At 40.5% G+C, this 15,417-nt stretch overlaps 1 protein-coding gene across 1 annotated transcript in view; it reads right to left on the reverse strand.

Moving 5' to 3' along the window:
• The window catches only part of SND1 (staphylococcal nuclease and tudor domain containing 1), a 441,984-nt gene that overhangs the window by 273,060 nt on the left and 153,507 nt on the right, over window positions 1-15,417 (reverse strand). Inside the window, exon 11 of the mRNA XM_011995923.1 lies at window positions 9,674-9,763. Coding sequence (XP_011851313.1) covers window positions 9,674-9,763 — 90 coding nt within the window. The remainder of the gene's footprint in view (window positions 1-9,673; window positions 9,764-15,417) is intronic.

Below are 15,417 nucleotides of genomic sequence, written 5' to 3' on the forward strand. Positions count from 1 at the left end.
AGAAGAGGTGAGAAGGCAAAGCTGCAGAAAAAAATACCTTATCCAAAAAGGTCAGATTAAGGAGAAAACCTGGGATTCCTATAGTTACTGAAGAAAATTCCTGCACAGTGCCACATAATGCTCTATGTAAAAGAGACAGTGTTCCAGAAGACAGTCTTGTGCTAATTATTCCTAATGTTCTATTCATCAACCTTGAATGGGATGAGCATGGCTCATCAAGAGCTACTGCCAGGAATGATTTCTCCCAGGGTGTATCATATTTCAAAATGCTGCTAATTACTAAGTAGAAGTGATGGAGGTCCTGTGACTAGGATGGCCATGAGACAGGGCAGCCTTCTTAAGTGGACATCAGTGTTCACGCTTCAAGGAAAGCAAACAGGACGACGGTTTGGAGGTAAGCCTATGGACAACACTGGAAATTTGCTTGGGTGTATCAATTCCTCCACACCAACTGTCAGCTGGTCTGCAGGAGGGAAGGCATTACCACCCAGGAGGAGTACTGACAGAAAGAATAAACATAAATAAAGGAAGCAAGACAAAATAGGCAGGAAATCGGCGACGAAAGAATGCTGACATTATCAAACCCTGTCTCACAGATTACTTGGCAAAGAAACTAACTACTGAAGTAGAAATCCAGAAACAAGAGGTTCGGCCAAGAGTCAGGTGACCAGATACAAGAAGCTAAATTGCTTTCCCAGGGCTGCCCTAACAAAGTACTGCAAACTACCCCCTCAAAGTTCCGAAAGCTCCAAGTTGAAAATCAAGGTGTAGGCAGGGTCATTATACCTCTAAAGGCCCCAGGGAGGTATCCTTCCTTGCCTCTTCCTAGCTGGTGCATCCTGGCAATTGGCAGCATTTCCTGGCTTGTAGCTAAAAACCACTCCAATTTCTACCTCCACTGTCACATGGTCTCTTTCTCTCTGTGCCCAATACTAGTCCTCCTCCTCCTCCTCCTTCTCTCCATCCCCCCTCCTCCTTCTCTGTCTTCTTCTAGAGTTGGGGTCTCACTATTGCGCAGACTAGAGTGCAGTAGCATGATCATGGTTCACTGAGGCCTCCAACTCCTAGGCTCAAGCAATCCTTCCATCTCAGCCTTCTGAGTAGCTGGGACTACAGGTGCAGTCCACCACGTCTGGCTATAGATCCTCTTCTTATTAGGAGACCGGCCATTGAATTTAGGGTCCATCATAATCCAGTATCACTTCATTTTAACTTAATTAATTACATCTGCAAAGACCTTATTTCCAAATAAGGTCACATTCTAAGGTTCGAGATGGATGGGTATTCTGGGGAGATGCTGTGCAACCCACTACACATATCATCATGAAAACATCAGGAAGGACGAAGGACTGTCCAAGCTAGCAATACTCATGGAATAGAACTGTTACACTTTAGGGATACCTAAAGCTTTGCCAGAAGAAGATAACTGCTCAGGTAAAAGTAAAAAAAGGCAATTCTAGGTATCAATAAAAATAATTTCTTTCACATAAGAGCAGAAAGTATCACTCAGATTTTAAATACATTAAAACAAGGGGCTCATTTTTTAACTTACAACCACATGACCTCAATTATGAAGATGTAGCCTTTAAAATATCAGTTCTACCACCCAACTATAAAAAGGTAACAAATTTCAACCTTAGAACTAACAGACACTTGTGCATCCTACCTTCTCACACATAAATTGTTCATACCCTTGGGAAAGAAATATTCAAGCAAACTAAACAATTAGCCCAATTTTACACAGTGTAACAAAAAGAGATGCCACATACATAGAAACCCTGGAATGCTGGTGCTTTCCGATTGGACTCTTTCTGAATGATATGGGTTATGTTGCAGATACACAAGCAAACTTATTTCTCATTAGAAAATTTATATCTAGGATCCCTATATAGATCCTTATAAGTGGACAAAACTGCTCGTATGCTGGAGAAGAAAATGCTGAAAAAAGACAGCAATAGTCAGGTTTCCTTTCCAAATGAGCACATCTGCATCCAGCCTCACTTTACACTTGTCTACAACATAAGATATTCTGCACAGTATCATCAAGCCCAAGCTCAGAAGAATCTATTCTCTGTAAACCAGGAGGTATAGGAAGTTGGAAGATTTGCAATTCAGCACATTTTATAGGGTTTTTTGGCACATAAGGGTTATTTTTAAAGTGGGAAAAAAAGCCTGTCCTCTCCCTACCCCCAAACACAGCTGAGCTGATTCAGCACAAATCTCCCCTAAAATAAAATCTTGGTTTGCAGAGAGTAAGCATGGAAAGTTCCAGCCCCAAGGACGACATTTCAGAAACCTAGCTGAAAAGATCAGGAGTGGGTGGCTTAAGACAAGCCGACCACAAATCATGTTATAAATATAGGAACATTCACCAGAAAACTATGAGCAACTTGGGAGTCCAAGTAAGAAAGTCTTTAATAATAAGCAAATTAATACAAGAGTATTACCCAGAGATATGAGAATCTTGAGGACTCTGGTAGCTAATAAATCATGTCCCTCAGGTGAGCATACAGAATAAATTTCCAGGAATGCAGTTGAAACCTCTAGTTTCTTCATTTAACTTAGAGATGCTTTTTGAAGAGGATATTACAATATATATCATACAAATAACACACTTCAAGGCTGAGCGCAGTGGCTCATGCCTGTAATCCCAGCACTTTGGGAGGCCAAGGCAGGTGGATCACCTGAGGTCAGGAGTTCAGGACCTGCCTGGCCAACGTGGTGAAACCCCATCTCTACTAAAAATACAAAAAATTAGCCAGGCGTGGTAGCAGGCGCCTATAATCCCAGCTACTTGGGAGGCTAAGGCAGGTGAATCGCTTGAACCTGGGAGGCGGAAGTTGCAGTGAGCCAAGATCCTGCCATTGCTTGCACTCCAGCCTGGGCTACAAGAGCAAAACTCCGTCTCAAGAAACAACAACGACAAAAAATAACACACTTCACCAAAGAACTGTATGCTCAGCTCAACACCCTGATGGTCCTCAAAGCACAGGGGTACTTTTCAGAATCTGCAGGAAAAACAACAACAACAAAAGACAACCAAACACTCATTATTGAAAAGACCATTTAGGTGGCAGCAGGAAGAAAGCTACCTTGCTGAGCTTCCAGAAACAGGCAACTCCGGTCATTTCTGTTAATCAACCTTCTCTAGACAAGAGAGCTCAAAAATCAAGGAGTAAAAGATTAGGATCCTTCCCAAAACCCACAGGGTAAAGGGCATCTAAAATGAACATGGTCTCCAATGCATGTTACACATTACTACCACTTCCAAGCAGGAGAACTCTTCCTAGAAAAATGCATAGTCGGAAATTACAAGTCATTCAAAACAGCTCTCAATTTGGCAAATATCTTCAGTCATTTGTTCAAAAAATTTACAGCCACATTGAACAGCTGGCACTGAGGAGGCAAGGACAAGCAACCTTGTATAAACCTGTCAATTTAAATCACAATGCATTCACAACCTTAGGGCCTGCTTTGATCATTAATGTAAAGGACTTTCCATAGCATGAATGAATCAAATTAATACGAGGTGAAAAATGTGCAGATGACAAAAGAAATGTTTATAAAATCCAAACTTAAATAGAGGTAATTAGGAACAAGAATCCCCAGACTACCAGCTTTTTGTACTTAACACAGCTGATTAGGTAACACACTGCAACAGACAGAACATACAAGTGTTTTTAAGGAAAAGGACAACCCTGATAAATAGCCAGGGAGAAGGGTGGAACCCTACTCAGGAAAGCTCTGTGCCCTTGAAGAGCTCTCACTAGCACAGTGAAAAACTGCTCCTGCTAAGGAATGTTACTCCCGGTACCTTTGGAGATCTATTCTCGTATGGTGGAACAAGCAACTACAGTGCCCCTCAACTTCTCCGTGACCCTGTGCCAAGATAAAGCAACACCTGTCCTTCCTTTCTCCCTGATGCTCCCAGAAGTTGCACTTATGCCAAGGGAATGAAGAGAAAGAGAAATCAAGCTTCAAAATTGGCTTAGCAATGTTATCGAGGACTTCACATTGCTGTACATCCTAGGCGAAGAACATGTAATCTGACACTGCTTTTCTCTGAAGAACGACTTGATGAAACACAACTTCACAGGGACATCTCAAAGACTAATGAGATAATGTCTAGAGGGCTAAAGGCACTCTGAAGGCCGATACATAGTGCCATTACCACCTCCTGATAGCTACAGACTACCTGAAGAATCTACTTTCTTGCAGCATGTAAAGTATTTATTATATACAGGAACAGACATAATTCCAAAAATACCACGACCCTGTCTACATCTGAGTCCGTATACACAATAGAGAAATAAACATTTCCAAAAGTCTTTAATTCAGCATAGCAACTAAAAGCATTGGCATCTGAGTAAAGTCTTTTCTGTGGGCTCCAGTTTCTTTACCTGTAAAGACCAGAACAGCATGTAGATCTTGCAGGGTGGAGGCGAAAATTAAGAGTGAAAACAAAGCTCTTAGAGTTCAGTGCTTACTACGAAGAGGGAACCCAATAAACAGCAGTCCTAACCCTTGAAGACATAATCGGCATTCTATCAAATGCTTTACCAAAAAAAAGTCTGTCTACTTCACAGAAGAAATTTCAACAGCATGAAAATCATAAAATGGTAGCCACCAAATTACAAATGAGCCACATCTCCAAAACTCTGCTTAGACATTCAGAATATTTTATTTTATTCCATAGAAACAAGGCTATAAACAGTAGTTGGGTTGCCAACCTAGCTCACAGAAGCACATTTACCCAGAATAGAGATAATATCATTACATATATTAACCATTTCCAGATTGATTTTGGATTACTGATATGAGGAGGCAGTCTAACACCCTGATTCTGGTGGCAAAACCAGTAGGAAGGTCACATAGGAGTCCAGGCTAGATGAGATATAAGCAAGGTAGGATCAGTGCACTGGAAAGGAGGCATCATTCAGATATATATCCAGCAGAACTGGGTGAGGGACTGGAATAAGAGGGTGTCAAAGATGTCTGACAGCAATAGATAACGGGGTAACTCCCATAACACTGGAGGAGAGCCAGTTGTCTGATAGAAGATCAAGAGATTAGTCTTGGAAATTCTGGATTTTTAAGTCTGGTACACATGGAGATCATTTCCAATCTGGTACACATGGAGATCATGTACATCTAAAAGTACATATCTCAAGAAAGACAGATTTTGAAAAGAGAACAACAATCTAAGGCAATCTGGATTTGAAATAACTCACTAAATGATTTATAGCCCCATAACTTCCCAAATGTCTGCACTGATCAAGAAAAATGCCCAATTTTAAGTGCCAAAATGAGCTGGGTTAGTTCATACAACAAATTTCAATGGCATGAAAACTACACAAAGACCACTGCTAGTTTACAAATGAGGCTCATCCCCAATATTTGCTCATTCAAAATAAATAGTAAAAGAGACATTAAAGGAATAGGCATATATTTTCAGGATAGTCTCTGATGATAGGACAGTTTACAATGAGCGTCTACTGTCAGCACTGAAGCTTCAATGCACGCTGGCTTCTTGCAATTCCATCTTTTCCATCATTTTTGAAACTCCAGTTGTCCAAACAAATTCCAAGTTTAAATACAATGATTCGCATGGTGATAGAAATTCTGCAATTAAGGGACAGGAGCTATAGAAATGACTCATATGTCATTTTAAAAAACTGTATCACATGGATAAACCATATTGAGTCTCAACTTTAGATATTTTACAAGATAGCTGGAGGGAAATCCCAATGAAGATCTCAGTTACTACCTTATTCTCCTGAAAGCAAAATGACTAGGGCAATGCAAACTGATCTCTAAGCATTAAGGAAAAAAAAAACTTATAAACACAGAAAAAGATTGCCCCTGTTATCAGAAGAGGACCACAGCCTAAGGATACTAGTCTCACCATCTTATTCACACAGTGAGAAAATCATTCTGGAGAACCAGAAGACATGTTAAAGTTATTACAAATTCCATTTCATGATGAGCCCGTGAAGAAATTAACACAAAACTCTTTGCTGTGAATATTCCTTAGTCAAGATTTTAGTGAAAGAGGGCAGATGGTAAACAGGAGATGGGAAGGGAGTTCTACTAGGCAGTATGGCAACTGAGGGAGTTTCCAAAACGCTTCAATGATACACACGTATTCTTCTACCACTCTCTCAATTAGAAACACACACACACACACACCCTTTAGCACCAGCACATACTCATCTTCTGAAAGCGAAAGCCCTCATGCACATCTAATTAAATAACACTGGAATTCATGCAATGGGTTGAAAAGGCAATAAAGTCAGCAGAACCAACAAAGAAAGGGAAAAACACTCCTCATGATGTCAGATTAGTTGCACACTGATGCACTTCTCATAATCTCAGAACCAGGAATATATCATAACTGAAAAAGTAGTGCTATGATAGATTCTATATAAAAACACTATTAAGCAAAATCAAACCATATACTTTACTGGCATCTGGACAAACATGAAATACTACTATCATCCTAGATTCTCATAACTCAACTTCATGAGAGAAGGCAGGCAAGTAATGGCCCCAGTTCACAAATTACAAAACAAAGCCTCCAAGAGAAGTATGGGTAATTTAATTAAAGGCATTAATCCAGAATTAAATCTAGGAAGTAAATCCATTTCCAAAAACCAGGAAGGAGGTCATCAAAGCCAACAAAACACCTTAGCAGTTTACCTTCAATCTTATTTCTCTGCATTCTAGCAACTCCTCAAAATTATCATATTATCGACTCCCTGAGAAGGTCAAATAATAGTCTAGGCAGAGAAGATGATTTTACCTCCACTATCTTTCTTAAGCTGTGACAGGCTGCCCTAATCAGCTTTCATGCACACAGGCACATAGACACACATGCTCCCTCGTGGTGCCTCTTAATCACCACGTGCCATGCTGAACAGCTGCAGAGGTCTGAAGGGAATTGGCAGAAATGTGCAATGATGTGCTAGCCACTCCCCTGAGGCATCAACTGCCCTGCCTGCTCCCAGAGGCCAGAGCACATGGGTGTTCACTGTGGCAAGTGATAGGCCCAGAAGACAGGCAAGTGGTTTCAGGTGGTGAGTGAGGAAAAGCAGTTTGCATCAGGAATGTTCCAGCCCAGCAGAACTAAGTTGCATCCTACTCACTACTCAGGGATACAATATTCATCATTTATACAATGTCACTCTGGGGAACAAAACTTGAGCTCAGCACAAATAGAATACAATCAACTCTGCTGCACAGGAACCAATAAAGGAGGCTTCTCTCACCAAGAGGGAAACTAATTGATTAAGAACTGACTCCGTATCTGACACTGGAGGTCAGTCCTTTTATCCTGTGACAGAACACTTTACAATGGCCTGACATACAGTCCTTGAGAGCAGAGGCTGGGTCTAACCTTCCGAGACCATTCAGCAGCTACTGCAATGAGCTATGATCTATGGTCCCAGGGATGAAACAGAATCAGGGTTAGGGCAATATTCAAAGAAGCCAGGTGAATGCCATAATACATGCCACACAACTGGCTGCACACAAATCAGATATGTGCTGCCACTCCTTTCAATGTGATTTCAGATAAATTTCAATAGAAACCCAAACTTGTGAAGAAATTCCTTGGCTATCTACAAGCAATTGTTTATGAGCCAATAAATGAGTGAAATGATATCAACTTGGTGGAATAGAGATATTAGACATTTGATCAGAAAACAGGAGATCTAGAAATTGAAAGAAGCTTAAAGCCACCATTCGCACTCCACTTCACGAATGAATACAGCATGCTGTCAAGTTTTGTACAATGACAAATGAGCCTATTCTCTGAAGAAACCCGAGTAGATTTAATACTCATTTCAAGAATCCAGTTTGGTTTCTCTTCCTCAAAATTAGCAATTTTACCTTATGTCCAACTTCAAAATCTCTTACTATAATTATCATCCTAGTGACTATGATATACAATAAAAATGGCTGTATTTATAATTAAGATACACCATTTTGGTATTAGTACAAAAGTCAGAGCCTTATTAAACCTGTCACAAGTCAAGGTACGGTGGCCCATGCCTGTAATCCCAGCACTTTGGGAGGCCAAGGTGGGTGGAACACGAGGTTAGGAGTTCAAGACCAGCCTGGCCAACATAGGGAAACCCCATCTCTACTAAAACTACAAAAATTAGCCAGCCATGGTGGCACGCGCCTGCAGTCCCAGCTACTGGCAAGGCTGAGGCAGGAGAATTCCTTGAATTCGGGAGGCAGAGGTTGTGGTGAGCCGAGATCGCGCCACGGCACTCCAGCCTGGGCAACAGAGCGAGACTCCGTCTCAAGAAAACAAAAACAAAAACAAAACCTATCACAGGATCAGTGGTTCAGGTAAGGAATGCTAATATGCCTTTAGTGTGTTATGGCCAGATTAAAAAAAAATGGTTTTGCCTTTCTGAAGATACAATAAAAACTCACCCAAAATATATTTCTCCTAAAATCCAAACCGAAACTAAGTGAGGAAAAGATGAATCACAGTACCTCCTTGAATAGCATTCTTTCAATCACTATCATAGGAACCATCCCATTCATGTTCTTTGTTGATCCAGGACATAAGAAACAACCCAGGACTCTTAGGGTTGGGACATGAGGAAAAATGAGGGGATGCTCAAAGGCTCACTATCAGATTCCCAGAATGCAAATTCTGTGGCCAGTCACAGAATATTACGCTCTAACAAAGAACACAAAGAAATGAAATCTATGGCCTCTGAATTGTTACATTAGAAATACAAAGTCAACATGCGGCCGGGCATGATGGTTCGTGCCTATAATCTCAGCACTTTGGAAGGCAGAGGTGGACGGATCACCTTAGGTCAGGAGTTCGAGATCAGCCTGGCCAAGATGGTGAAACTCCATCTTTACCAAAAAATACAAAAATTAGCCAGGCGTGGTGGTGCACACCTGTAGTCCCAGCTACTCAGGAGGCTGGGGGGTAGAAATGCTTGAACTCAGGGGGCAGAGGTTGCAGTGAGCTGAGATCACACCACTGCACTCCAGACTAGGCAACAGAGTAAGATCTTGTCTCCCCCCCCAAAAAAACCAACAACAACAACAAAAAAAGTCATCAAGCTACACAAAAATCTGCACACGAACTATGAGGAAGCCATATACCCCTTCCTGAAAAAAAAACTCTTACAGGGGACAGAAAATTCTGCCAGTCAGAAGAATAGAGGGAGCATTGATGCCACAGTGCATTACAATAGGCATGCTCATAGTCCAGGTCATCCCCTCTTCCCCTTATAGCCAGCCTATCCCTCAGAAGTAGCGGAAGCATGAAAAAGGAGCAAGCTTCCCTCACTAGTAAATCCCATAGCCCTGAACATTTAATGAAGGTGGCTGGAGAAAACAAGAGAGCCAACTGAATGGAGCTCAGGGCAATATGCAATTATTAAAACTGGAATTGAGCCCGGACCCTGCTGTGAGACTACTGGCAATCAAACTGTGGTCAGGGCCCTAATTTTAAACCTCTCCCATTGGGTACCGTTTCTGACACATAAACACGCCTCTCTTCATATCAAAGTAATTCCACTTGACTTGATGGAGGAGTGTCATCTGCTGGTAAAGGGCCCAGCTTACAACAATTGCCTCCAAAAGATTAGCTTCAGCCCAACCACTTGCAAATATACTTCTGTCATCAATTTCTTACCTTCTTCCCAATAAGCTTTTTTCGAAGAAATTCCCGGGCCTCAAACATGTAAGGAATGTCATACAGGGGACGCAGTTTCTTGTTCTTATCCTAAAAGTAAAATAAAACATGACATCAGGAATGAACAAAATCAAATGAACACGTCCAACAGCACGAGATATAGGAATGTGTCTGAAATTGGTTACCTCTTTGTATCGCGAATATTAAATGTTAAGACATATAATAAATGATTTAAAAGTATTTGGTTGAAATGCTTTATTGAGAATAGGGCTACCCTTTTCACATAACAGGCTCACAAATAAGAAATAGAGTGTTTGTAATCACCCAAACTGGAAACAAATGTTCTTTAATGGAGACATAGGAGCATAAACTGTATTACAGAAGAAGCTCAATAAGTATTAGGACACTTCAAATATTTACAGATATTTTAAATCCAATTCTATTACTCAAAAAAATCTTTATTGAGCACCTACCAACTGTTAGTTCCATACAAAGCATTCTATAAATACATGTATAATCCTGGACTCAAAAATTATGAAACTTAAAATAGGAATAGAAGAAATCCTACAGATAGGAAATAGCAACACAAAGCAGTTTTTTTTTTTTTCTTTTTTTTTGAGACAGAGTCTTGCTCTGGACAGGCTGGAGAGCAAGGGCATGATCTTGGCTCACTGCAACCTCCGCCTCCTGGGTTCAAGCAATTCTTGTGCCTTAGCCTCCAGAGTACTGGGGATTACAGGCATGTGCCACCACACCCAGCTAATTTTTGTATTTTTAGTAGAGATGGGGTTTCACCATATTGGCCAGGCTGGTCTCAAACTCCTGACCTCAAGTGACCCGCCTGCCTTGGCCTCCCTCCCAAAGTGCTGGGATTACAGGCATGAGCCACCACATCTGGCAAACAGTTTTGATTAAGTGCTATGCTAATACATGTGATATAGACTAGGGACTAAATGCTATAAGAGTTCAGGGAAGTGGAAAGAAGTAATCAGGAAATGTTTCATTGACAAGGCCAGATTTAATATGAGTTTGCAGGATAGTAAAGAAACAGGAGGAAAATTAAAGTTGGAAAAAACAGAAAAACCAAAAGAAGAGAGGCAGAAAGGAACAGTATGTCAACACATACACACTTACTTCATTATCTCACGGGCCCCAGATTCTTCCTAAAAGAGGTGGCTATTCTAAGCAATGTCATTTTTAGATGATATAAGAGGGTCTATCTAGATGAAGGTAACAGGAAAGGACAGGAGCCTGAGAGATAACGAGAACCACTTGAAGAAATGAATTAATGGGAACTGAAAATGGTGTAGAAAGGGAGGATAAAGGAGTAGGAATCCAATGTGGAGTCATGATGACATGCGTAAGTCAAGAGACTTTTGTCTTTGTATAAGAAATAAGAGATCTTGACTATACCAGTTGGTATACTTCACTTTAATATTTCCCTCCCAGAAGCCTGTAAGTTCCACGACAAAAAAGACTCATTCTTTGTTTTTCTTTAACTCCCCAGAACCAAGTACAGTACCTCCTCATCAGTACATACTCAATAATTACAGTTAGACTTAAGTAGCTCCAAAGAAACATGCAGACTGATATACAAAGATCAAATGTGGCACCTGGTATCTTCTGTCTGGCAAGGATTCTTAGGTATGATTGAGTGCCATCACCAACTCTGCTTTACGGCTTATGTTATACTTGGCTCCTTAAGAGATCTCTATTTGTAATCTATTTTTATAAAATATCCATAATCCAGTACATGTGTCCCTTGTGTTAACCAGCATTCCCCTAACCCAGGCATACATACAAAGTATGCTAGGAGAACAGGATTGCTTTGCAGAGTTGAGAATCTCCAGGAAAATATTTGCAAAAAGTATAGAAAGAAAGGAGAAAATCAAGGACCAACCCCTACCCTAGATGTACACCATTGATTCCACATCCTCTATGCTTATCCAACCTGGCCGAACCTTTGCCATCTATTATGCACCTGACAAAACCAAGACACCTCTGTGTAGTCCAAACTGTACCCAAAGAAAATATTACGTTTTTTCCTAAGTAGCCACTACTTTTAAGTAAAGAGCCTTCATCATTTTAATGCCCCATTTAAAAATCATCCTAAGGTCGATATTATGGTTAAGGGGATCTATGAAATAGATGTTTCCTCCTAGATGCAAACTAAGCCTCTATGCCTCCAGCACATAATACCAACATTTCAATTCATTGACCATGACCAAGAAAATCTCTTGTGAGAATGTAGATAACACTTTCAGTGTCAAGGAAATTTGAGTTTCATATTCACTATTCAACTGTTTTCTACTTCCTGTTAAAAAAAAAAGTGGGGGCAGAGGGCATAATTATCATCATTCCAGTGCTCTTCTAAAAAGTTAAGGTAGCTCCTTCTCCCAGATCATATGTGGAAGTCAACATACTCCAAACAGAAGCCTCTGGCGTGGCTGAGCTCTGATCAAGGCCCAGGTGTGTCATGATCACTGTCTGATGGGAAGAAAATGACCATGAACACGAGAATCTTTAGAGGAACAAAATAACATTGAGATTTTCTTATAGAAAATAAAGAAAATGGGATGCGTAAAAATTGCCTGGGTTAGGGGAATGCTGGTTAACACAAGGGACACATGTACAGGATTATGGATATTTTATAAAAATAGATTACAAATTAGAGCTCTCTTAAGGAGCCAAGTATAACATACAAGCCGTAAAGCAGAGTTGGTGATGGCACTCAATCATAGCTAAGAATCCTTGCCAGACAGAAGATACCAGTTGCCAGTAATAAACAGGAGTTTTAATAAAGACAAAATCAATGGTTATCAGAATCAGCCCTCAGAAATAAAGAAGTGTCAGCGTATTCATATTCACCAAGCAACAGTGGACATTCTATTTTCTGAGGGTAGCTACGTGATTACTGAAGTGAACATTTTCAAAGATGAATTGAACAAAATAACAACACTGACCTTACATAGCCTTATGATTTGCCTCAGAACCCAAAATCCTGCACCTTACCCTCTCTCTCTCTCTCTCTCTCTCTCTCTCTCTATCTATCTATCTATCTATCTATCTATATATATTTTTTAAAGATATGGGGTCTTACTATGTTGCTCAGGCTAGTCTTGAACTCCTGGCTTCAGGCAGTCCTCCCACCTCTGCCTCCTGAGTGGCTAGGACTACAGGCATGTGCCACTACACCTGTCTCCCTACATATTCTGAAACAGCATAGAGATAGATGGGAATGTCAGTTGGCTGTAATTCCAAAACTAGGAATAAAAGGTAAGAAACACCGTTCCAATGGGCCTTCAAATGAAGATTATGGGATGAGGTACAACTAAACGTTTGAAAATGGCTGTCTAAATAAGAATCTTGCTTTTAAGACACTCCACAGGATAAAATACCCTCAAAAGAATGAAGGAAAATAAAGAATGTATCAACAAACACACCAATAAGAAACAGGGTACCTTCAGAGTCTGATTATATGTCTCTCATGAAGCTAGAAAGAACTAATAGCACAAGCAGAAAACAAGATACCACAGAATGATCTTGTTACTCTAACCCCTCAGAGCTAGTAGCTATTGACATCTGCAGACATCTTACAAGAGAGATATTAGAAGTCCCTGAGAAACCACAAAATAAAAGCAATTCCTGCAAATTACCAGGTATATAAAAGCCTTTGAAATCTCCAAGAGGCAACTGAGGTATGGAATGTATCCTCAGAAAACAGGACTTTAGCTGAATCTTACCTGCTTAAAAAGAACTGTCTAGTTTAGATTCTAATTTACATGGAAATATTTTTTAAAAAATAAAAATAGGAAAAAATGCTTGCTTTATAAACTCGTGGGCGGATAATATACAAACCAATAGGTGCTGTAATCACTGTTCATCCTGAGAAATGACATTGCATGTAGGCCCTGCAATGACTCACATTAGAGATGGAAGAGGTAACGTCAGTCATCTGTATCTCTTACCAGTTTGGGAAGGAGGCCCAATACCCACATCTCAGCATCTGAAGATATAGCTAGCATTTTTTCAGGAAGGTATTTTTGGCTGGTTGCCAAAATTGGAAGTCTGGTCAATGTCCACTAGGAGGGAATGAAAGAGAACTTGAATCAAGTCCTTATTCTCAACCCCCATTCAGGCCTAATTTTACCTAGCCCATTCTTAAACATTGTACCCATAAAACTAAATGACCTTGGGATACTGCAGGATTTTTATAAATGAGGGAGAAATGAAGGCAGAAAAAAGAACATAAATTTATTACCACTGATATACACTCAGAATGGTGAAGATGGTAACTTTTTTATGTATATTTGATCTCATTTTTTAAAGTGTAAAAAACAAAAAAAATTTAAGTCACAAATTATATATTTTAAAAAAGGTTGAAATGTGTGGCTTCATTAAAATTTTAAAAGTTCTGTACCGAAAAGACATAATGAATGAAGTGAAAAGTCAAAGAAAGCACTGACAGTGGGGATAAGTGAAATGGAAGAAAGAACATGGAGAGCAGGAGAGGGAACAGGGGTGCAGGGCCACAGCTGTAATGAGATCAGGGCAGGCCTCACTAAGATTACATTTTATCAAAAACTCAAAGAGGTATAGGATGCCCAGTCATCCAAAGAAAGGCAAAGATAACAGCCAATGCACGTTAGCAACAAAGGCACCACCACTGCAGCTAGAGCAGAATGCAGGAGGGGGAGGCAGCAGGAGATGAAGACACAGAGCTGACTTCACATTTGAAAGAATTATTTTGCCTTTTGTGTTGAGAACAGACACTGTGACAAGAAAAGGATAGAGCAGAGGAGACAAATTAGGAGATTATGATAGTAATCTGGGCAGGAAATCATGGGAGATTACATCAAGGCAGCAGCAGTGAGGAAGGCAAGAAGTGGTCAGAACTGGAAACATTCTGAAAGAAGACGGATGGAACGTTAGGAATGAAAGAAAAGGAGGAATCAAGAATGACTCCTTTTTTATCTGAGCAAATGGAAAGATGGCTGGGGTCATGAAATAAAATGGGGAAGATCACCAGTAGAACAAATGAAGGGAGAAGGGTAAGAGCAGGAGACATGCTAAGCTTCAGCTATTAGATACCTGAGTGGAGATGCTGAATGGGCAGTTGGGTATGCAAACATGGAGTTTGGTCTGAACCAGCAAAACACGTTTGGGAGTTGTTGGCATATAGGTAGTATCTTCTAACATTAAAAGGTCATGAATATGCAACAGGAGACTGAGAATGAGCAACCAGTAAGCAGGGTGGGAGGAAAATACCAGAATGCTGTGTTCCGGAATCCAAGAAATGAAAACGAATAGACAAGAAGGAATCATCAACTGTGTCAAATGCCACAAACTAAGGCAAGCAAAATGGGAAGTAAGATTTGCACTTTGGATCTAGCTAAGTGTGGGTCATTGGTAGTTTGATGAGGATAGTTTTGGTAGAGCACTGGGGTACAAGCCTGGTTGAAACTACAAATGGGTGCACAAGAGAATGGTAAGAAAAAAACCTGAGGACAGCAAGAACAGTTGATCCTTGAATGACATGGGTTTAAACTGTGCAGGTCCACTTATATGTGGATTTCCTCCTGCCCCTGCCATTCCTATGACAGCAAGACCAACCTCTCCTGTTCTGGTCAACAGTAGGCAATTAGTTGAATTCTGGGGGGAATAAAAAGTTCTAGGGCTGGGCGCAGTGGCTCCCGCCTGTAATCCCAGAACTTTGGGAGGCCAAGGCAGGTAGATCATGAGGT

This window comes from Mandrillus leucophaeus, unplaced genomic scaffold (genome assembly GCF_000951045.1).
Source record: "Mandrillus leucophaeus isolate KB7577 unplaced genomic scaffold, Mleu.le_1.0 Scaffold5, whole genome shotgun sequence".
NCBI lineage: Eukaryota > Metazoa > Chordata > Mammalia > Primates > Cercopithecidae > Mandrillus > Mandrillus leucophaeus.